Source organism: Ichthyophthirius multifiliis (genome assembly GCF_000220395.1).
Source record: "Ichthyophthirius multifiliis unplaced genomic scaffold scaff_1120509251232, whole genome shotgun sequence".
In the NCBI taxonomy this organism is placed as follows: domain Eukaryota; phylum Ciliophora; class Oligohymenophorea; order Hymenostomatida; genus Ichthyophthirius; species Ichthyophthirius multifiliis.
Genome location: NW_004086075.1, coordinates 1 through 24887, shown reverse-complemented (window position 1 = coordinate 24887; position 24887 = coordinate 1). Strand labels below are relative to the sequence as shown.

General features: G+C 16.8%; 3 protein-coding genes across 3 annotated transcripts, besides 19 other annotated features; all 3 read right to left on the bottom strand. All coding sequences in view use genetic code 6, as the record gives it.

Moving 5' to 3' along the window:
• Positions 1–1487: 1487 nt before the first annotated feature.
• Positions 1488–1559: a microsatellite.
• Positions 1560–4565: 3006 nt separating this feature from the next.
• On the bottom strand, positions 4566–8306 carry IMG5_164510 (hypothetical protein; the record flags this gene model as incomplete). Its single annotated transcript, XM_004030227.1, has 5 exons — positions 4566–4680; positions 4717–4799; positions 4960–5504; positions 7371–7442; positions 8216–8306. The coding sequence occupies 5 exons, from the start codon at positions 8304–8306 to the stop codon at positions 4566–4568; spliced, it is 906 nt and encodes a 301-aa protein (XP_004030275.1).
• A 6476-nt stretch (positions 8307–14782) lies between these two features.
• Positions 14783–14823: a microsatellite.
• Positions 14783–14833: a microsatellite.
• Positions 14789–14827: a microsatellite.
• Positions 14830–14871: a microsatellite.
• Positions 14830–14873: a microsatellite.
• Positions 14831–14864: a microsatellite.
• A 930-nt stretch (positions 14874–15803) lies between the features above and the next one.
• Positions 15804–15843: a microsatellite.
• Positions 15844–17204: 1361 nt separating this feature from the next.
• On the bottom strand, positions 17205–17516 carry IMG5_164500 (hypothetical protein; the record flags this gene model as incomplete). The annotated part of the gene is made up of 1 exon (XM_004030226.1): positions 17205–17516. The coding sequence occupies one exon, from the start codon at positions 17514–17516 to the stop codon at positions 17205–17207; it is 312 nt and encodes a 103-aa protein (XP_004030274.1).
• A 218-nt stretch (positions 17517–17734) lies between these two features.
• Positions 17735–17777: a microsatellite.
• Positions 17778–17785: 8 nt separating this feature from the next.
• Positions 17786–17837: a microsatellite.
• A 591-nt stretch (positions 17838–18428) lies between these two features.
• Positions 18429–18476: a microsatellite.
• Positions 18434–18476: a microsatellite.
• Positions 18477–19513: 1037 nt separating this feature from the next.
• Positions 19514–19580: a microsatellite.
• Positions 19528–19563: a microsatellite.
• A 35-nt stretch (positions 19581–19615) lies between the features above and the next one.
• Positions 19616–19677: a microsatellite.
• Positions 19638–19728: a microsatellite.
• A 47-nt stretch (positions 19729–19775) lies between these two features.
• Positions 19776–23816, bottom strand: IMG5_164490 (hypothetical protein; the record flags this gene model as incomplete). The annotated part of the gene is made up of 10 exons (XM_004030225.1): positions 19776–20368; positions 20413–21018; positions 21068–21221; positions 21288–21352; positions 21402–21430; positions 21478–21593; positions 21651–21757; positions 21849–22018; positions 23328–23433; positions 23492–23816. The coding sequence occupies 10 exons, from the start codon at positions 23814–23816 to the stop codon at positions 19776–19778; spliced, it is 2271 nt and encodes a 756-aa protein (XP_004030273.1).
• Positions 22151–22186: a microsatellite.
• Positions 23817–24752: 936 nt separating the features above from the next.
• Positions 24753–24781: a microsatellite.
• A 54-nt stretch (positions 24782–24835) lies between these two features.
• Positions 24836–24876: a microsatellite.
• Positions 24877–24887: the final 11 nt, after the last annotated feature.

The window sequence follows — 24887 nt, the reverse complement described above, 5'->3', positions numbered from 1 at the left end:
TTTAGCATTTATTTAACTTAATAAATAATTTCCAATTATAAAAAGTTTATTATGCAATATCAAAGTTAATTTTTTTTAATTTTAATTTTGATATAATTATAGCTTTAAATTTAGAGAAAGCTTTATATTTTAGATGATATTCTTTATTTTATATAAATTATTTATATTTTTATTTGACAAATTAATTCCACTAATTATTTATTTTATTAGAATAAAGTTATTTGAAGCAATTCATTTTAATTTTGAATTCATAATAATTATTAGAATCATTTATTTTATAAATATATAACTAAACTACATTTTGCATCCACGTAAACATATATTTTTTAAGTAGCTTTTTAATATAGTAATCTTTCATCATTTCTAGCTTATTTTTACTAAAATCGGATATCCTTTTTTTAAAATAAAATAAAATAAAATATATTGAAACATAATTATTTATATTTAAAAAAAAAAATTGATTTGATTATAATTTACATTATTTTACTTTAATAATTTCTAAAAGTATTTCTAAATTAATTTTTTTTCTTTTATAGGAAATATTTATTTATTTATATTTTTTTCTCTTTTGCTTTTAAGATATATTTTTTCCATAATTAAATATGAGATTTTATTATTCTTTTTTTCTTAAATTATTCGGCTTTTTTTAATTTAACATTTAAAAGCAATCCTTAAAATCCATAAATTGCAAGTCTTTTTACTTAACTTTTTTCATAATATAAAGCAACTTTATAATAAATTAAAAAAAATTATAACTTTTACATTAAATAGTAGTTATTTTACCTTTAAAATTTGTTTCATTTTCTTATTTTATTATTTAAATTGCTTTAAAATATATTTTAAAATAAGATCTGATTAAATATTAATTATGTTTTTTTTTAGAAAGTTCATATATTTCTATTTATTAATTGCTTTTATTTTACTCATTTATAAATGTTTTAGCCAAGCTTTAAAAATACAAAGTATTTTAAATCTACTTACAAGTTTATTTTATTTTTAAAAATTGCATACTTTTTTAAAAAATGAAAAAAACTTTTTTTTTAATTATTTTTTCTTGAAATTTTCTATTATTTGAGTATTCTATTATTTTTTTTATAATAAATAATTATACCATTTAACAAAACACTGCTTTTATTTTAATTTTTTATAGTATTCATAATGAAAATGCTTACAAGCTTTTTAAAGAAATAGGAAATATTTTTAGATTAAAGTTTGTTAATAGTATACTTAAACATTTTACTTTGTTTCCTATTTACAAACTTATATTTTACTGTTTTCTAAAAAAGAAACAAATCCTTTTTTCAATCTTTTTTAGTTTTACTTTTAATTGTATATTTTAAGCTTTTTTTCTAATTTAATTGCATATATGAATTTATTAAAAGCATTTCTTAGTTATTAATATTAATAATATGTTTTTACTTTATCTTTAATTTCCTTATTGTTAATTTTAAACTAAATATGTTTCTTCCATTAATTGAAATATCTATTTTTAATTAAATTATTTTATGAATTTAAATAAAATAATAAATATTTTTTTATTGAATTTATATATTTTAATATTACTTTTTCTTTTTAAGCATCATTTAATTATTTTTTTATTATTTTTTTTTTTAAATTAATTTTTTATATAATTTAAAATAAAATCTTAGTCTGTAAAGAGTATAAATTTTATTAATTGATTCATATGACTTTTTGAATAATTTTTAATATCTATATTTGGTAGCTTATATAATATTATTTTTCTTTCTTTATCTAAATAATATTTTTTTTATTTTTAATTATTACAATTAACATCAAATATTTTTTGAAACCTTCTTTAAGAATATAAAGATAAAACAGTAAAGCAATCTTCAACCAGCTCTTAATTATCATCTACTTATTAATCTTAAAAATCAACTTTTTTATCCATTACGATTAACAAATCAAACAAGAAAAACTTATCTTAGATTAAGAAAATTTTATCTTAAATTGATTAATTAATATAAACAAAAAATTTTAAAATTAAATTGATTCTTTAGTAATATAAAATTAAAATAAATATTATATAAAGGTAAGAAAAAATTAATATTTCTATAAATCGTGATTTTTATTTAAAAAAGACATAAAGTTTTATATAATTTATTAAATAAAGTTTGAAAATACCATAAAATATAGTTTAAACAATATAAATATATGACAAAAAATAATATAAATATAATAATTATATTAAATTTTTTTAAAAAATATATTTAATTGCTATTTATTTATTTAAAGTTGTAGATATTTTTTATTTCAGAGTACATATTTTCTACTGATAAATAAGGCATTATAATAGATATAATGTTTTTAATAAATCAGATATTTCATCCATTTTATTATAAATTTAAATATGTTATTTATTTAATCCCTAAAAAAAAAATATAATAAAATGTAATACCAAAAGTATCTAAAATAATACCTAGGAAAATTTAAATAAAAAGTTTATTAATATTAAAAAAAATATAAATTTTAAATATCTTCTCGCGAATATCAAGTTTTGAATAATTCTTAAGGTTGTATTTTAAAAATATCAACCAATCCTTACAAATAAAATAAATAATAATGCTTATATAATCTCCATAATTTATATAAGATTATTATATTCAACACTAATTATTCGCTTAAATATTCTTAAATATTAAATTAAAAGTTTATACTTTAATGATATTTCATTTTCAATAATATTTATGCATGATTATTTATATTTTTGATATTTTAATATTAGGAATCATCTTCCATATAATTTTCGATTCATTGAATTTCTGTTTGTCTAAAAGAGAATTTTTCAAATAAAATGTAAAAACTTAATATTTGTCCCCTTTTTATAACAATTCTAATATTTATATTATTAATACACTTTAAATTAGATATTATTTTGAAAATAAGTTGTTTAATAATATAGAAATATAAAAACTTAACTTTATAATCTTTAATTTTTAATAATGTTTTAAATTTTTTACTTACTTATTTTATTAGAGATAAAAATAATAAAAAAATTCATCTTTCACTTCAAAAGTAGTCTTAATTATTTTTATTTGATTCATAAATATAAAAATAATTTAATCAATATTAATTTATTTATAAAGCAAGTATGCTACTAATTAAATTTCCCAAAATTTAGCTATACAAATATAAGATTATATTTAAATTTTTGTCTTCGTATGTATATTTAATTACTATTTATTGCACTTACGGAACTTACTTCAACTTTATATTTAATTTTTATTAATATATAATTTTTTTATGTTTTTAGAAATAAACAAAAAAATATTATTTTAAGCCAATAATAATAAATATATTTAAATTAAAATAATTATTTTTATCTTTATATATTATGATTTTATTACCATTTTTATTATAAATTTTAATTTTTCCATTAAAATAGAAATAAAAAATGATTTTAAATTAAGATTATCTATTCAAACTATTAATTTCTAATGAATCTTAAATTTAAATCTTAATATTCCATAATTAATTCTGCATTTTCCCAATTATTATAAAATAATATGATTATAATTTGAAGGTTGTTTAACTGCATTTTTATATTAAGTTTCACTTAATAAATTAGACTACCTATTTTGTTCATCTTAAAGTAAAACTTATATAAAGCCTATTTATAAGGGAAATTAAAGTATAATTATTGTTCATATATTTTTTTACAATTTTACAAATTAAATAATTAAATAAAAATAATCTATTTTTTATGTTATGTTTTCATATTTCTTTATTAACTATTCTAAATAAACATTTCTAAAATTTAATTAAGGAAAATTGAAAAAAATACAATGAGATTTTTTGCTAATAAATTATAAATATTATATACTTAACCCCTTAAACTATTTTTTTTTTAAATATAAAAAAATAATTATAATTTAAGATACTTATATTCAATTTGAATAATTATATATATTATTTTGAATTAAATCCATAATTGAAAAATATGTAAGATATAACCAAATTTTAGGTTGATTTATTTTTTTGCTGTTGAATTTATAGATACAATAAATAATAAATATATAATATACTTTTAATAATATAAAAACATAAAAATTATATAAATGGTAAGTTTTTTGTATTATTGTATTGTTTATTTAATATTTTATAGTATTAAAAAAATACAAATTATGATTTATATTGCTAATTATATTTTATATTGTGTTAAGCATTTTGTTTTTATAAATATAAAATAATTTTGTAATTTAGAAATATTGAGTTTTATTGTTTTTAATAATACAATAAAAAAAGATATGTCATAATAATAATTTAAACAATAAAAATTAATAATAATAAAAAAAATTGTATCAAATATAATCATCAAAATAATGATAAAATTAAGAATCAAAATTATAATCATAATTTAAATGAAAATTATATTAATAGGTATAATTTATTTTTACTAATAAATTACTTATAAAATTATTTATTCTTAAAAAAACTTTATCAACTTAAAAATATGAAAAAAAAAGAATAATAATGGTTTTTTATTATTTTTGATTAACAAATATGTTACAAGAAAAAATAAAAAATAAATAAACTTGTGATTCTGTTCATTTTTATTCCTTTTATTTTTCTTCTTATAATGACCTTTATATAGGGAAGAAATCAGTTTAATAATCATTTATTTTATCCTTAACGTATTTTTCTATTCCAGCACATTCATTACTATCTTTTAAATATATATAAATTATATAGAATAACATATTGTATAAATTGTGTTCTTAATATATATGATAATTCCATCCATTTTTATTAAATGTATCTATATGTTATCTATTATAGCCCTAAAAAAAAAATTGAATTAAAATATATATATCTATTTACACAAATATAGCAAAAATTATTAATTTTATGTAATAATTCATTTCTTTCATCTCTTAAAGTTCCAAAAGTATCCAAAATAATACCAAAAATAATTTAAATAAAAAGCATATTAATTATAACGAAAAAAGATAAATCATATGCATATCTCTTCCAAATATTTGAATAAGAATTTTCATCATTATAATCTATATTATTCAAACTATCTGCTATTCCTCCTCCATTTCGTAATCCTTCCTTAATCACAGAAGTAATTGTAAGGAAAAAAGTATCACTAAATGCCCCTGCTTCTTTATTGAAAAAGTCTTTGAAATTATTATAACCTATAATAGCATAAATATATAAAATAATAAGCCCCAAGCATGCAAACTTGAGAAGGTTTCTGGCATTAGTAGTAATAGCTGCAATTACATTTTGCAAATCTAAACTTCTTTTAACAATATCAAGTAGCAAAAAGGCATAAACTAAAGGATCTTCAGACTTATTTACAGCCAAAATTGTAATTATAAAATAAACTGCGTTATATATATTATCAATATCAAGGGATATTAGAATAAAGCTTTTAATATAGCTTTCCTTAGCACCTTCTGGAGACAAAGTTTCTTTAAAAAGTATTTAAATTTTTTCTAAATAATAGGAGAAGTTATTTACTAATTTTCCTTCAGAAACTTATTTTATTTTTAATATTTAATTGAAATTTTAATCGTTAGAAAATAAATGAATTGATATTGGATATCTTTCTATTGCACAGAATAATAGTACATTGAAGCTTATTATTAACTATATAATTGCTGTTGGATATAATATTTAATTATCCCATTATTATTTATTTTCTCCTTAGGAAACACGCGCATCTTCTTCTTATTGAATTGCTATTAATATACTAATCGCTATAACTAGTATATATGAAATATCTTTTAAAAATCTCCAGTTATTAGCAAAGATACTTATTAGTGGCTTTTTTATATTTAAATAAATATAATATAGAATTTTATTTTATATACATATCTTTTCGTTATATCTTGCTTTCTTTTAATTTAAATGTAATAAAATTAATAATTATACAATAAAAAACGAACTCTGTCTTAATCGTTATCTCTATCTGCTTTATAAATCTATTTTTTTAATGAAATTAAAATTGGTTAAAAATATTTATTTTTTACTAAATGATCTTAAATTTCCTAAGTTAAGTATTTACAGAAAAATGGTTTTCTGAAATACACTTTTACAATTTTTGCTAATTCTTATTCATTACTAATTTAAGTCAAGAGTTCAACATTACCAACAAACTTTCTGTAGAATTTAAAGAAATCATTTTATTATGAAAATTTGACATGTTATCCTTGATAAAAATAAAAATGATAATAAATAAATTTTATTTACTTTATTTAATAAAATCAGTAAATATATTGTTTCCTTCCCAAAAACTTTTTTTCATATTTTTTAATTTTAAAGGAGATTTTTATTTTTATTCGGTATTACTCCAATCTATATCGGTTATAAAGTTTTGATCTTAATTAATTATATCTTAGTTTTCCAATAGGCTTTATATTTTTTCTTTTGAAATTTAAAAGGATTTAAGAATTTCAGTATTTGATTGATTTTTTACATTTTCTTAATATTCATTTATTAATAAATTATTTTTATTAATTTCTTGAATTTTCTAATTCTACTTAGCGGTATAATCATCAAAAAATAATCCAAACCTTTCCTTATCTTAAGGGAATACATCTTTTAGGTATTACATAAGGATAAATATATTGAACCCAATATCAATAAGGATATTATCAAAATTAGAAATAAAACCCTTTTTGCATTTATAATAGTTACATTCATCTTTTTTAACCAATTTTTCTTAATTATTATTAATAAATGATGATTTAACTAAACTTCCATATATATTATTAATATGTTTATCATTATTATTTATCCTTTTTTATTTTTATTAATGTGTACATTATTTATCTAATAAAACATAATTATAGTTTGGTGAAATAATAAATTCATAAATATCTTTTGACAACTAAATAAGTGCATCAAAATTAAGAATTTAAATAATAGGTAAAAGTAAATTGACTTAAACATTTCCAACAAAAATATCAATCATAAATTTAATTGTTGTTTATAGTAATTTTATCTTTTATCTATTATTTGTTCAAATTATTATTTTGATATTTTGTGTTATTTAAAAAAAAAAAAAACTAAATCAACAAATAAAAAAAGTTAGAAAATATTAATAATAACATTTTTTTTTTTTGTTTAAACATTTCCAACAAAAATATCAATCATAAATTTAATTGTTGTTTATAGTAATTTTATCTTTTATCTATCATTTTTAAATTTCTTAAATGTTTTATCAAAATATTCTTTAGATATAATATGCCTATTTATTAATTCGAATAATATTTTATTTCTACAAATCTCACTTTTATTATTATTTTAAGAATCTTGGCTACTACATAAATCTCTTATTGTTTCAAAACATTACATTATTATTTTACTTTCGAATTAGTCATTTTATTATTTTAAATTACAATTAGTGCCTTCATATTGTTAGATTTTAAAACATTCTTCTAGAATACGCGATACTTTTTCAACTTAACTTTCTAAAAATATTTAAAAATATATATTTACATTTTCGCATAAAGATTATAAAAGTTTTAATATTCTAAATGTTAATATTTCGAATTCTGATGATTCTTATTTAAATTTATCGCTTATAATTTCCTTTTATATTTTGTTTGTTTATTTTTTTTTAATTTAACTTTTACTTTTTCATTTGCTAGTTCTTATAGTTTTTTTCTTTATTAATTAATTTTTTCAAGTTCAAAACCAATATCTTTTTAAAAGAAAAAATATAAAAAAGAAGTGAATATTTCCTTATATTCTTCTTTATCAATAAACTATATTTAAATAAGGTCTTAACAATCTTAATTTCCTCCTTCTAATATTAAAATCATGATTTTTAAAGCTTCATTCCATTATTCGAAATTATCTTTTTATTTTTATAAAGAGCTCTAGTTTTCTTAAACTTGAATTAATTCTAAAGAATATAAAAATATTTACTATTTTGTTACTAAAACCTAAAATTGTTAAAACGCTTCCCTTTTTTAATTTAATAAATCTTTTTCATCATCATTATCAAATTCTTATGCGATTAATTTTTTTTATTCTTTAGGATTAATTTATTTTTTTTCCAAGAAAATTCTAATAATTTTAATCATATATAACTTCTCATCATACATATTGAAAATATTTAATAATTATATAATAAAATTCTCAAAAATATTTATTTTATCAATTTTAAACTATAGAATAAAATCTTAAATCATCATATTTATTTAATAGTCAATAATTGTTTATTCTTAAAATTTTTTACTTTATTTTTCTTTTTCTTCAAATTAATATCCTTTATATAAATCGAATTCTTATAAATCCTCAATAGTTTACATACTTTCTAAAGGAAGCATTTATGTTTTTTCATCGAATTATTACTTTATTAACTCCATTTAATATCTTCTCTAATTTACTATTAAATTTGTATTTTTTCTGATTTACGTGAAGTAACTGTAGCCTATTAAATTCATAAAATAAACTTATAATTCGTTCTATATATTTGTATAGATTATTTATTTTTTATTTTATCCATTTAAATCTTCTATTATTTCTTTTATTTAATTTTAATCTAAATACATTTTATTATAATTAATAATATTTGTAAGCATTTTTTACTTTCTATTTGTGTTCCATCTTTACTTTATTATTTCTATAAAATCTTCTAATTAGATTCTTTTTCTTAACAATTATAATCTAAGTTATTATTATATTTTATCTTTATTACTTAGCTTTTACCCATAAAATTATTGTTCTGCATTTTGAAGAATATCATAAGCTTATTTTAAAAATTTATTATATTAAAACAACTTAATATGGTTTTCATAATCTTTAAAAATAGGCTCTAAAATATCAAACAATTCAATTATTTATTGAATTTGATCTTTTAATTATAAAAAACATTATCTTAATTCATTTACATTATTATTTAATAACATAAATTCCTATTTTTCCAAGTCTCTATAAAATAAATAATTATAATCATCGTATATATCAGTTATAAAATGAAGTAGACTATCTTTGAATATATATTCCCAATATTCATTCGAGTTTTTTATTATTAAGTAATTATTTATTTCAATTGCCTTTTTTTAATTTTTTTTTTTTTAAAAAAAAAATTTTTTTACTTATTTTAATTTTTCTTTGTCTAATTTTTATAAATATTTAAATTTATTATTATTATATTTTTCCAAAGAACTTGTTATAGATTTATCTTTGCATTTTACTAAAGACTCTAAATTTGCTGCAAAGAAATAAATATTAAATACTGGTATTATTTATTCTTTGAAAATCTAAATTATATTTCCAGTTAAAATACATTCTTCAGAATATTTTATTTCTTCTTTTTTTTAAAATTACTTTTTTTTTTATAAAAAAAAAAATATATTAGAATAATTACTTTTGTTAAATAAAGTTCAAATAAGCATCTTAAATAAGGTTTTTTAATAAAATATTATGTTTCTTTATTTATATATATGTTTAGCAATTATTCTTAGAAATAAAATCTTTTTAGTTCTTTTATTGAAATCTCATAATTTTTACTACACTATAAAAGAAGTGTTAAACCTGTAATATGCATAAATATATTAAATGAAAACAATATTTTGATATTATTTAATTTACCTTTAACATGAAGTTTTAATTTTATGTAATTTTTTTCATTATGAAAATATTAATTTCCAAAATTACTTAAATATTTTTCATTTATAGGTTTTATGATGTCTATAAAGAAGTTATTTTTCAAAAGCAAGTTAAGTATTTATTTTTGATTTATTTATATATAATAATACTTTTATGATATATTTAATTGTTTCAAAACTTTAAAAAATTAAATTATTGCTTTTGCTTTTATTTTATTTATTCCTAATTTATAAACTTTCTTATTTTCTAATTTATCTGCTGACCTTGTTACTTATTATTCAAGGAAAGGATTACATACATTTATATGTTCATATATATTATTTATATCTTAGCTAATTGAGTTTCTATATTTCTCATCTTAGAAAATATTTAACAAATACTTTTTAAGATTTATTTATTCATATTATGAAATCTATTAATCGTCTAAAAATAATAATTGTTTAAGCTTTGAAGGATCAAGCTAATTCAAGCAAAGTATATAACATTTATAATTATATCTATAATGGCTCTGACTATTATTTTCATAATCTTTAAAATCTTTAATAATGAAATTAATAATTTATATGGCATACTTTTTATTTTAAAATAGAATAATAATTATTTATTTTAATACAATTACAATTTTTTTATTATTACATCGAAAATTCTAATAAAAATTGTTTAATTTTCGTATTTATAACCTTGCTTATAAATCTAGTAATTTTTATAAACTAATTTTAATAAATATTCATCTATATATGAGTTTCTTATAGTTTTACTGATTACAGCTTAATTAAATATATATTTTTTATACAAAAATATTATTTTCTATAAACATTATTCCAATTATTAAACATAAAATACATATTTTTTATATTCATATTTTTAAGATGAATTGGAATTTTAGCTTATGTCATACTCTTAAAGAAAACTCATAAATTATTCACAATTTTGATATAGATATCTCATATTTTTTATTTATGCTTTGTTTTGTATTTAAGCGTCTTTTTCATCACTTTAGTCAATACCATTTATTTTTTAAAAAATGTCTTTTTCAGTATTATTTTCTAGAATTTATATTGTTTATATTTTGCTGTCTAATATGCTATATTAATTTATATAGTCAACAAAAGTTTTAAATATGTATTATTAAGTATATGAATTCAATTCAAATATTGTAGTTAATTGATATAAAATTGTAGTTATATTTATGTGATAGTTTTGATTTATTTTCTTTTTTTATTCTATTGGTAGTCTTTTCCAGTAAATTAAAAATATATCAAGATTATAACTATCATCTTCACAATTATTTTTTATAATATCAATTGTTTATAATTATATTTACAAATTTAAAAAAACATTAATTATGTTAATACATTCTATACAAATCTTTATTAAAAATAATTAAATTTATATTTTATTTTTTTAATTACATTTTCTATATACTAGATTTTTTCTTCTTTATTAGTTGCATATTATTTAATAAAATTATAGACCCAATTAAAATTAATAAAATATCTTTTTAGGTATACAATTTGATTTTCAGAATAAAAGTTAATTATAGCAAATAAAATTGTTAAAACAGTTTTGAAAATTTCGAGATTTTATTTGCTATTATTATATCCTAAAGACATTCTTTATCTAATAATACTTAAGAAAGTTATAAAAAACTCAGTTATATATTAAATATCTGAATCATCAAAACCAATTAATTCATAAAAGGCGTCTAATTATATTTTTTTTTATTAATAAATAATTACTAGTAATTTAAAGATAATCCATTATTATTATCTTCTTCAATTAATTTCATACAAATATATTAAGTAAGGCTAAACTTATTAAGATCAGTTAATTAATATTATTTTATAAATTCATTAAAGTCTTAATATCCAATAAATTTAAGAAGTTTTCTTTTTATGTCATCAACACTGATGTTTATTTAACTAAATAATTTGAAGGTTTAATCCTCATAAGGATTAAATCTATCAAAATCTTCGATAAAATATGTATTTTTATTATGCTGTAGAATTTATTCAAACGGAATTACAAACATAATAATATTTTAGTACAAATCAAGCAATAAAAGTTAAAACTCTTTATTAATATTATTATATTATTAAAGTAATGTATATACGATATTTCTTTCTAAACCTAAATTTTATAATTCTAATTAAGTTTTTATATTTCCATTAAAAGCCAATTCTGAGTAAAATTTCAAAACTTAAAATAAATAATTTTAATATTAAGTAAAAATAGTAGAATTTGGTCCTTTATTTATTATTTATTGAAAGAAATTTATATTAAATTAATTCGAGAGTTCTTTAGTTTAATTTTTTCCTGTTTTTTATTAATTATATAAAGAAATAATTCCGGAGTTTTTGCTTGCGAATTCGTTTACATTTTCTGTATTAAAAATGACATAAATCTAATCATCAATTTTTTAAAAACTAATGAGAATGCTTTTTATTAGATTTTTTGTTTTTTAGGAAATTTCGTCAGAATTAAATATTTTCTTTCTACAGAAATTTTAGAATTCCCAATATTTTTCATAATCAACATTCATTTTTTTGGTTCTTATATCTTTTAAACTTTAATTCAATAATAAAACCATTAAAGATTATTGTTTTATATTGGATTCTTCTATTGTTTTTAATTATTAAATAAATCTTCCTATTGAACTTTCCATTTCTTTATCTTCATTACCAAAAGTGCATGTTTTTAACAAATTTATAGTTTCTTCATCATCTTATGATATAAGAAAATTATCTTCTTATAAAGAAAGAATAGTGAAGCATGATTTTACATTATTTTCTATATATTTATTTAAATATTAATATATTTTTTTAAGCCTTAATGAGATCTTCTTTTAGACCATTAAACCGGCTTCATTTTATAGTTAAAAGTCAATAGATTATGCTGGATTTCCTTTGATTTTAAAGACTATTTGTTTAATGACTTAATAAATAATGACAAGAATTCCTTCCTGCAAAAGGAAAGTGGATTTTTTTAAACTAAAAATAATATCAATATGATTAAGACAATTTTATAATTAATCAAAAAGCAAAGTCATTTATTTTTAGTTTTCGGATATTTTTAAATGAGTATAATAATGTTGATTTTCTTTTTTTTCAATTCCCCATTCTTATAAATATTGATAGAATTAAATTAAAAACTAAATATTACTCGAGACTAAGTCCATTATTTTACTTTCTTCTTCAGGAATTCGAATTATTTTGAACTTTATTTGTTAACTATAAAATGTACTGACAGATTTTCTTTCTATTATAGAGAATTTAGATTATGAAATTACTTAAGTTTCTAAATTTGATTCTATATTTTAATGAGAAAAATTACACTATAAGCATTTTGTATACTTCTTTCTATCTTCATGATTGGCATATATAGAATTTCCTTCTTCTATTTTTATATCTACTGCATATTATAGGCATTCAGAAATGTTATTTTTTAGTTTATTATAAAAAAGCAATCGGTATTATTTCCATCATATGTTAAATATAATTACCTATTTTTTGCTTTTATATTCTTCTCGTTTATATTTTCTTTAGAGGCTAGATAAAGACCAGATTATATATGCTTGAATCTGTGCCTTTTTATGTTGTTTTTTAACAAATGGGAATTACTTTGAGTTGATAACTCACATATTATTGATTCGAAAACATCTTCAGATTGTATTTCCCATATTGTTGACATTTTTTTATAATAATCTTCATCATATGAGGTGTAGTTCTCGCTATAAGAAATTCCACATAATTAATAGTAGTCATCAATGTTTTTTGGGGAAGTGAATATTTGCTGAATTTGGAAAACTGGCACTCTTTCTTTTTTTAGTCCTTCATAACTATAATATACATTTCGGTTTTGTAAATTATTTAGAAAAAATTTTTCCTTTTAATTTTTGTGTTGAATACTGAGATATTAAGAAGATTAACTTTTTTTAAGAAAATAAAATAAATTAAAAACTTATTTTGTGGAGTTTAATGAATTTAAATTTATATATAATATATATTTTTTTTAGACTAATTACTAATTTTTAATTTATATTTTATCTCTATTTTATACATAATCAGGTTCATAATAATTATTGTACTATTTATAAAGAATAATTTTAAAAATAGTTTATTTTTCAGAACTATTAACTTCTAATACATCATTAGATTATCAGAAACATTAACTTATTAATTTTCGTTTTCGAATAAGCTTAAAGTAATTTAATCTTCATTAAAGATTTCTTCTCCAATCTTTTTTTAAAGCGAAGTAATTTTAAAATTAGACCATTTATTTGCTTCTTTTGTCAAAAAAACTTGTTTACAGCAACTTTCTAATGCCAATTTACTAGGGTCAATAGTTAAATAGCAATCACTATATACATGTTATAACTATACCTATTAGCCATATAAAACAATTCTTCCTTTTTTCTATTATTCATATTCTTATTAATTTTAATGTTATTCTTATTCAGCTTTTGTTTTAACTTCTTGAATGCTTTTTTAAACCATTTTAATGTTTTATGTTTATACTTATTTATTATATTATTCTTAATAAAAGTAATTCTTTGCATTGGCAATTTTAAATAAACATTTTTTAAAATTCAGTAAAGGATTTTTATAATGTTAGTCTTAATATGTTTATAATATACATTCTAAATTATTAGAACTTAATCCATCGCCTTTATTTTAATAAATTTTTATTAAATTATATTTTATTCAATTTTTTTTTTAAGGTTTGCAATTAATATGTAAAATAAAATTAATATTTCAATTACCTATTAAAAAATATATTCTTTATTATTATGATTCATAATTAATATATATTAAATCTCCATATCGTAATTATACACTTTTTGTGGTGTTTTTATCTATTTTTATATTTTATTTATATATAAATTTAAAATAAAAAAGAAATTAATATTAATATTTTAATATTTTTTACGATTAAAATTATTGTAATTCATTTTTTTATTAAAAAAAATTTTATATAATTTATATTTAAAATAAAAAAAGATATATAAATAATAATTTTTTAATATTCTTAAATATTTAAAATTAAAAATAAAAAAAAAAATTAAAGTAATATATAAAAATAATATTTATGTTTATTAGAAAAAGAAATTATATAAGAATAAAATTAGAATAAATTATTTTTATATTTATTATATAATATATTATTATGATATAAAGTTAAATAAATTTATAAATATTAAAAAAAAATAATAAAAAATATTAAAAAAAAATAAAAATAATATATTTATATTTATATATATATTTATATATATAAATATATATTTTTAAAATAATATATCTTTAATACTTAAATATAAATAAAATTTATATACATTAAAATTTTACAAATATATAAAATACAAATTTATGTTTTATTTATTTTTATAATATATAAATAATTTGAATTTTTTTTTTTCAATTTAACTTTTGTAAAGCTAAATATAGTAATTAAAAATCTATTGGCTTACAAATATGTTCATTTGCTCCTGCTTTAATAGAATTATAAATATCATCTTTACTATCATAAGCACTAACTATAATTATAATGCTTTTCTTTAGTTTATTTTATACTTCATGCTCTCTTATTAATTTAATGGCATTTATTCCATCCATGATTGGCATTTAAATATCACATAGTACAATATCACATTAGAATTGTTTTTATTTTTATAAAGCTTCAAGTCCATTTTGAGCTATATATATATTAATTTTGAAGTCCTTAAAGAAATATTTTAAAGCAATAATATTAAAAATAGTATCGTCTACTAAAAGAATTGATTAATATTTACTTAATAATTTTTCAAATTTTTTTTTAAAACTACTATTAATTTTTTATTCATTATTTTCTCCTATAATTTTAAAATTTGAGTTTTATGTGTGGTTTTCTATATTTTAAATAATATCTTGGCAATCTTCATTAACTTAATTGATTTCAAAATCTTCATCTTCTAAAAATTTTTTCTTCTTACAAAATGCTAAATGTTTTTGTTATATTTTACTTTATTGTTCTAGTATTTATCCTAATTTTTATTAGTATAGTATATCATTTTTTATCTTTATATATTCTTCGCTATCCTCACTCATTCTATTCCATATGCAAAAACTAAAAGATGAACCGACTCCAGGTTCGGATTTTAAAATTAATTGCTTAAAAGGACCTAATAATTATATTAATTCGTTACAAAGAGATAATCCTAAACCTATTCCTATTATATTTAATCTAAATAAATAATAATTTCATATATATAAATAAAAATACCATGTTTATTTATTTCTTTTGTACCAAAAGTTGAATATTATTGAAACAATTAAGATTAAATATCATGAGGAATTCCGATGCCTGTGTCTGAGATAGTGAAAAAAATAACATTAGGATATTCTTTAAAAGAGTTAATTTTAATATTAAGACATCCTTTAGTAGTAAATTTAATGGCATTTGAAAAAATATTAATAAGGATTTATTTAATTCTATTTTTGTCTGAATAAAAAAGGAAATTATTATCAATTTATTTTTGAATTAAAATGTTTTTTTCATCACATTGAAATTAAAAAAGTTATTCAATTTATAAAAGTTCATCCTGAATAAAAAATTCAGTTAAAACTAATCTAAACTTTCCTTATTATATTTATTAATTATCTAAAATATCGTTTACAAGAGAAATTAAAAGCATGCAATTTAAATTTATTAAATATAAAGACTTTTTAAATATTTCTATATTTTCCTCATTAATACAACTTTATGATATTACCTGTATAAAATTTAAAGGAGTTCTCAAATCATGGCTTACATTTGCTAACATTTTATCTTTTAATACTTGTAGATGTAGTAATTATTTATTTCTTATCAAATTACTTGTATCATTAAATAATATTAATAATGAATTTTCTCCTTACCATAGTAAAGGAACAAATTTAATATCATAGTATTATTTGTTTGATAAATCAAAGCAATTTAAAAAATCTTTTATTGGTTTCTTTTTCTTATTTAAATATTCTAAAATTTAATCATATATATTTTGTTAATTGCTTGGTGACATTTCTTCAGGTTTTATATTTTTCAAGTTTATTTTAATATTTTCTAATTCAGATGTAAATGATTTTTTAAATTTTTAATTTAAAAAAAGAATTTCTATATTTTCTTAATTTAAGCCAATAATTTCTGTATATTATTTTTAAATATAATCTTTTTTTGAATTTTTTCTTTTCAATTCATCATTAGAAAATGTGTTTGAAAAATTTTTTTGATAATCTTATTTTTATATGTTTTTATTTGTTTATGTTTCAAATTAAATTTGAGTATCAATTGTTTTCTTTCTTTATTCTTTTTCTTATAATTATATTTTATATAATGTTTATAGTTTTTTATTTTTGTTTTAATCTTCTTTTTTTTTTTCTTCATTTTTTTTCTCCTAATTTCCTTCTTTTTTACTTTCTTTTTTTACAATTAATATTTCTAATGGTATGTATTCCTAAAATATGCTTTTCCAAGTTTCTAACTATTTTTTTTAGATGTATTCTTCGTGGAACCTTAAACGATTGTTTTTGTTATTTTAAAATTGAACAATAAGCAAAATTATCATGTTTAAACTGCCCAAAACCAATAATTAATATAAATCATGGATATTTCCTTTCAATATTGTCGCACTAATTCCTATCATTATTAAGGATATGATATTATTATTGATTGCATTAGCCATTGGCTATGTAATAATGCCAATAAATATACTGAAGTACAAAAATAATAACCATAAAATATAAATATGATGAATGATCATATTATTTTTCAAAAGTATTTATTTATATGGTAAGTGATGATAAAAACAAGCAATAAAGTGTTAAGTATATTAAACTGTAGAAAAATATAGTTTATATACTAAATCTATCTTTTTATGCAAAAAAATAAGAATATTGAAAAGACAAAAGCATTTATTAATATCATTAACATAAAAATGCATTCTAAATAAACAAAATATTATAAACTATGAAAACTTAGTTAATATATTAATATCTAAAACATTAGTTTATTTCTAAATTCTTTCCTTATTGTATTTTAATGATATTAATAGCATTCTTCTTCATTTTTATCTAAATAATTTAATTATAATGATTTAAGTATTTAGATTGATTTTGATTATTATTATTCCATTTTTTTTTTTTTTTACTTATTTTTATTTTATTGTTTTACTTTAAATATATTATATTTATGTTATTAATATTTTTTATTTGTTTATTAATATTTTTTTATATATTTAAGCAAAAATTAGGTATAATTTTTTTTTTTTCTCTTTTCTCATTTCTATTATTAAATATATTAATAACAAAATTTATATTTAAAAATTTTTGATTTTATGATGTCTAAAATTAATTTTTTTTTTACATAAAATATGAATTAAATATAAATAATTTTAACTATTTTAACTATATTTTTTACATTATTTTGAAAAATCAAGATACATAAACACTAACTAAAGTTATAAAGGAAATGAAGGAAACTTTACATTTATAATCTTTTATTAATTAAATAGAAAATAACATAATAAAAAAAAAAAAATATTAGATAAGGTCTTAAAAAATGATATAAATATAAATACCACTTTAACTATATAATATTGTTAAAGTAATAAATCTAAATAATTATTATAAATTGAAATAAAAAAAATGATGTAAAAAATGATTATTATATTTAAAATAAATAATAATTAATTAATTTGTTAACTATTCATATTTTATGTATAGTTAACATATTTCAAATTTAATTAAATAATTATATAATATATTTTATAATTTATTTTTTTTCATTCCAAAAATTTTATTTTGAATTTTTTTATAAATTTAAATAATTAATTTAAAATATATAAATTTATTTTAAATATTATATATTTATTTCTTTTTTTATTATAATAATTTAATAAATAATATTAATTAAATATTTTAAACTAAAATAATTGCTTATTATAAATTACAAAACATAAAATGGCAGTATAAATTCAATTTCTTGATTTGAACAAAAACAAATCTTATATTGCGATAAGACAAGCAATAGGTATAGCCATATTATTTGCTTATTCTGTCCATTTTTTATTTTTATTTTTGGCTTATATCTTAGAAAATAAGCAAATAGTATTAAAGTAAATAGTTAATAATTTGACTAAAAGAATGTATTTGTTTTGTGTTGCATCCTTAATCTCTATCAATTATATTTAAGCTGATATTTTTCATGCTGTTTTAGCTTGGATTACTTTTTTAGTTATTGCTATTTTACATGTCACAACTTTAAAATAATGGGAAGATAATCAAAAAAGCTCTTTAATAAATAAAATTTGGCTTGCTTATTATTCATTAATTTTTATTTATTTTTTAGGAATAATTGTTAATCTTTATTTAATAAAATGAAAATGGAAATGAAAATAAATTTATGTTTGAATAATATATATGAATTATTTTATAAAATTTTTTAAATCAATTTTTATATTAATTATTTATAAATATTTTTATTTTTTCTTTTAATTTATTTTTAAATTAGGGAACAATAAATAAATTATATATTGTCCTATAAATAGTTAAGGAATATTATTTTTATTTTTTAATTTCAATAATAAATTATTATTTAGGGAATATAATAGAATTTATCTATTATTTTTGTATTCACTTAATATTATAAATTAATTATTATTCAAAATATTGTTTATTTTATATTATTTTTCTAAATAAATTTTTTTAATTTTATATTTATTTTTAATTAATCTTTTATTTTTATTTTAGTTTTTTAATACCTAAGTATTAGTATTATTAATAGTCTTCTTCTTCATAATATCAAATTAGACTATATTATAAACTTATATTTATTTAAATTGTATTACCAAATCGTAAACATATAAATATTTTTATTATCAATATATAATATAAACTAATTTTTTAAAAACATTTAAAAAGTATTTTTATTTATAAAATTATTTATTTATAATAATTATTTTTATTATTTAAAATTATAGAATAATATTTAATTAAAAATTAATACTATGTATATAAAAAAATATAACATTTCATTTTAATAAATAAACATAAAATTTAATTTTAATAAATAAATTCTAAAATATAATAAATAAATATTTAATAAAAATGATAAATTTTTAATATATTTTTTCTTGTTTAATAATTTTTTTAATCAATAAAATATATATCAAATCAAATTTATTCAAAAATAGGTTAAATATATTTAAAAACTTAATCAGGTGGACATTCAGCATCAACCATAATAACTTTATTTTGTTTTCTATAAAATTCTATAATAGGTTTAGTTGATTCTTAATAAGTTTTAAATCTTTTCTTTAAAGATTCAATATTGTCATCACTTCTTCCTGAACCTTATGCTCTTTTCATGACTCTTTTAGCCATAGTCTCTTCACTGCAATCAAAGAAAAGAATAAATTTAAAATCTACAATATCCCCCATTATAGCATTCCATCCATCAACATTATCTTAACTTCTAGGATATCCATCTATTAAATATTTGTTTTTTTCCCATCCATGTTTTTCCATAGCTTATTTAATTAAATTAACAATAATTTCTTTTGGAACTATTTTCCCTTCCTTTATATAGCTATCTATTAGTTTTGCATTTTTACTTCCTGTTTCCATTTCTTCTCTTAACAAATCGCCTGCTGATAAATGCACAAAATTATAATTTTAAACTATTTTTTCGCATTAAGTTCCTTTTCCGCATCCAGGACCTCCTAAAACAAATACTATTTAAGGTTTTTTTATAGAACCAAATTCTCCTATTATAATTAATTTTTATTTTTATTTTTTTTATTTATTTTACTTTCAAAAACAGGTTTTATTTACGAATAAACTTAATCAGGACTTCCTTCTGCGTTAGCAATGATAATTTTATTTAATTTTTTATACATATCAACGATAGGTTTAGTTGATTCTTAATAAGTTTTAAATCTTTTCTTTAAAGATTCAATATTGTCATCACTTCTTCCTGAACCTTATGCTCTTTTCATGACTCTTTTAGCCATAGTCTCTTCACTGCAATCAAAGAAAAGAATAAATTTAAAATCTACAATATCCCCCATTATAGCATTCCATCCATCAACATTATCTTAACTTCTAGGATATCCATCTATTAAATATTTGTTTTTTTCCCATCCATGTTTTTCCATAGCTTATTTAATTAAATTAACAATAATTTCTTTTGGAACTATTTTCCCTTCCTTTATATAGCTATCTATTAGTTTTGCATTTTTACTTCCTGTTTCCATTTCTTCTCTTAACAAATCACCTGCTGATAAATGCACAAAATTATAATTTTAAACTATTTTTTCGCATTATGTTCCTTTTCCGCATCCAGGACCTCCTAATATGAATATTACTATTGGTTTTTTATCTTTTTAATGTTTATTATGTGATAATAAATTTTCGGCTAATTTTTTTTTATGATTTTATTTTCATATATAGTTTTTTTTTTTTACGTCTAGAATTTATTTTAGGTTGAATATTTTTGAATCTTTCAAGTTTAAAGTTCTCTACAGAATTATTAATTTCTACATTTTTATTTACTTTTAGTTCTACAGATCCTCTTATTTAGCTTGAATTATAGTTACGATTTTTTTTTTTTTAAACTTTCTATAATATATACAATTATAATTTAATATTTTTGTTATGGAAAATTATATATTAAAATTTTATTACTTCATCATATTATTTTTTATAAAATTCATGAATCTATTATTCTTATTAACTTGCATAATGTAATTCTGTTTTTATTTTTTTTATTAAAATTTAATATATTTTTATTATTTTTACCAATAATTTAATTCATCGGTGTTGACGGTCTTTATTTTATTATTTTATTAAAAAATATTATTTTTTATATATATACTTATTTTTTATTCCATATCTAAAATCATCTGAAGGTAGAAACAATTCTACTCCTTTTTTTCCTTTGTTTATAATTTTTTTAATTTCTTAATGTTATTATCTATATTCTTTAATATCCTTTTTTAAAAAAAAAAAAATGAATAAAAAATCTTATATTTTAATATTATTTTTTACTTTAGGAGAAATAAAACTTTCCTTAACACAATTTTTGTTTAACCTTATAAAGTCTCTCGGGGGTTCTTAATCTTTAGTTTATTAATGATATTGCCAGGACATTGTAACTTATATTTAAATTTACATTAAGATTTATTTATATATAAGATTTTATAGTTTTTATTTTTTCGTATATTTTATTTATTTTATTATATTTACCATCTTTTGCATTTTCACTATCTCTACGAGGAGGTTTTCCGTAAGTATGAGTAATTGGTGGCAAATTATATGTTGATTGTTTACCTTTACCAACTTCACTTTTTTTTAAGAGTTTATTTTATTTATTTTATTCCCAAGGAAAATATGATTATGACATTAATTATAATTTTCTATTATTTTAATTAGTTTTTATTTATTTTTTTTAAAAACAATAAAAATATGTTAATAAAATTGCTATATAAAATTTATTTATTTATAACTTATTTTTATTATAAAATATTATGTTTTATTTGTTTTTATTTTTATAAAAATAAAAAAATATTATAAAACAAAAAAATCATTTTAATAATATTTTTATATTAATTTGAAATAAATAAAAATATTCAAAAATTAATGATTCTAATGAAATTTAATTTTATATAATATTTTCATATGTATATATTTTTTATATTTTGTTATTTAAATATATAAACTAATAAAAATTTGCACTTTAATTTTATTAGAATAAAAATAAAATAGACTTTATTTATAATATTTTTTTTTTAAAGCAATTATATAAATTTGATATTATTAATATAAAAATAAAAATATTAATTAAATTATATATACTGTTAATTAAATAATTTTTCCATTTTCAATTTATCTTTATCTAACTAACATAATTTTATTTTTTGATAATACCTTCTCCGTTTTACATATCATTAGCACAAAAACCTTCATAATTTTAAGATTTTAATAAATAATTTTCCCATATCCATTTTTCGACCCTTTTAGAGTTATCCATTAAAATTCTTCCATCAAGATACGTTAATATCCATTTCCCATGCCTTTAATTATTAAGGCAATTGCTTAAGTAGATTTTCCTGTTTATACAATGCATCATACTCTATCCTTATATTCTTTCGAAAAATTTATCTATGGAGTATATTTGCTCTTCTCTAAAAAGAAATTAGAAAGATTTTCTTATTTATTTAAATTTTTTATATATTCGTTTTCACTTAAATTATTATGCTTTTTTATATGCTCTTCTAGCGTACTAATTACAATATTCGAAAATTAACTATAAGTTGTTTTATATACATAAAACATCTAATCATATTAGGTTTTTTTATTTTTTGTACTATTTTAATTTCGTTTTGGGTAAATCCATGTAATTGTAGGGACCATTTTAAATTTTTGTTAACTTATGGCAGGATGTTCGAAGGTATTATTGTGCTTTACAAAATTTGCAGAATTAGCACTTTTTCTTTTTTGTTCAAGAATGCAGTTATTAATTATTTTATTTATGCTTGTTTTTTATATTAATAAAAATATATTTTTTTTGTGTAAAATTAAAATCTAAATAACTTTTTTTTATAATTAATGATAATAAATTAAAAAAATGGAAACATGAAAAAGTATAAAATACGTATTATATTTTTTTAAAAATATTTAAATAAGATAAAAAAATTAACTAAAGAAATCTCATTATTATATTACTTTATTAAATTCTTAGCATGAGGATCTTTGGGAGTACCATATCTTTCTGTAGCTTTATCTCCTTTTTTATCATGAGTATACAATTAAGCAGCTTTTTTAAAAATAACTAATAAATAAAAATAAAAAATTTAATATATATTATTAAGTCTAGGTCTTTTAAGTACTTTGACTTTTTTAATAGTAATATCTCCAAGAGTGGAAATAATTTTGATTTTGTTTTTCCATAACATGTAAGTAATCATCAGAAATTAATTTTTTAGTCAATTCAGAATTCAGAAATATTAGTTTTTACAATTCATTAGTAATAGAAGTATTAATTTTTTTTCTAATAGCTCTTACTTGAGATAGTTTAGAATAAGTAGTTAAAGATGACGAATTGTAGCTAGTAGTTTTTTTTGTGAAGTCAATATTAAAAACTCTAATAATGTATCCGTCTAAAGTTTTGCAATCAACTCTGCATTCGATTAATGTTTGCCATTTTCTAATCATACTAGATAATTTATCTCTTATAATATCTAATCCATAAAAAGATGTTTTATCGCATCTAGCTTCATATTCATCAATAACTAATTTAACTTTTCTCCTTTTTTTATTTTAATGCTTTTTAGTTTATTATTATTTACCAATTTAAATTATTATTAAAATCTTTCAAATCTGCTAATGTAGATTCTAAAACTCCTCCTTTTATTAGATTGAATAAAATTGCTTTTATTTAATGTTAATTTATAAAAATATTAAATAAATATTATTTCATGAACTCTTTAGAACTAATATTTTACAAAATTTATAGATGCAAATGGGACTGAGACACTAAATTCGTACCATTCTTTACTTAAAAAGCAATCAAAATTTATTTTATTTAATCTTTTTATATAAAAAGAAAAACATTAGGATAAAAATTTATTTTTATCTTAAGACATTTATTTATTAAATTTTTATTCTTTTTAAAAATATATTATTAAATAATTCTATAAAATTACTATTATATAATATATAATAATATTTTTAAATTTTGAAAAAATTATAATATAAAATTTTTAAAGAAAGTTTAAATATAATATAAAAAATTTAATTTTATTAATATAGTAGCAAATATTAAATAAAATGATTATTACAATTGAAATAATTATTAATATATTAATAATAAAAGTAATATAAACAAATTAAATAATAATGATTTTTTATATAATAATAAATATTTTATTCATTTAATAACTTTTAAAGTAAATTAATTAAAATAATAATTTATATTTAAAAATACTAAAAAAAAAATTAAAAATAATATATATAATATATCAAATTAAAAAGACTATTTTGTATTTTAGACAGTAAAGGTTAATGTCAATAAAAATAATTAAGAAATTAATAAAAAAAAATAGATGTAAAAATAAAATAAGTCAAGAAATTAATATATTAAAAGTATATTAAAAAAAAAAATATAAAAAAAATAAATAAATAAATTAAATTATAATTTTAAAATAAAAATTATAAATAATAGTATTAATATATTTAAAATATATTTATTTATTTTTTAAAATTTTTTTTATTTAAATATATTAT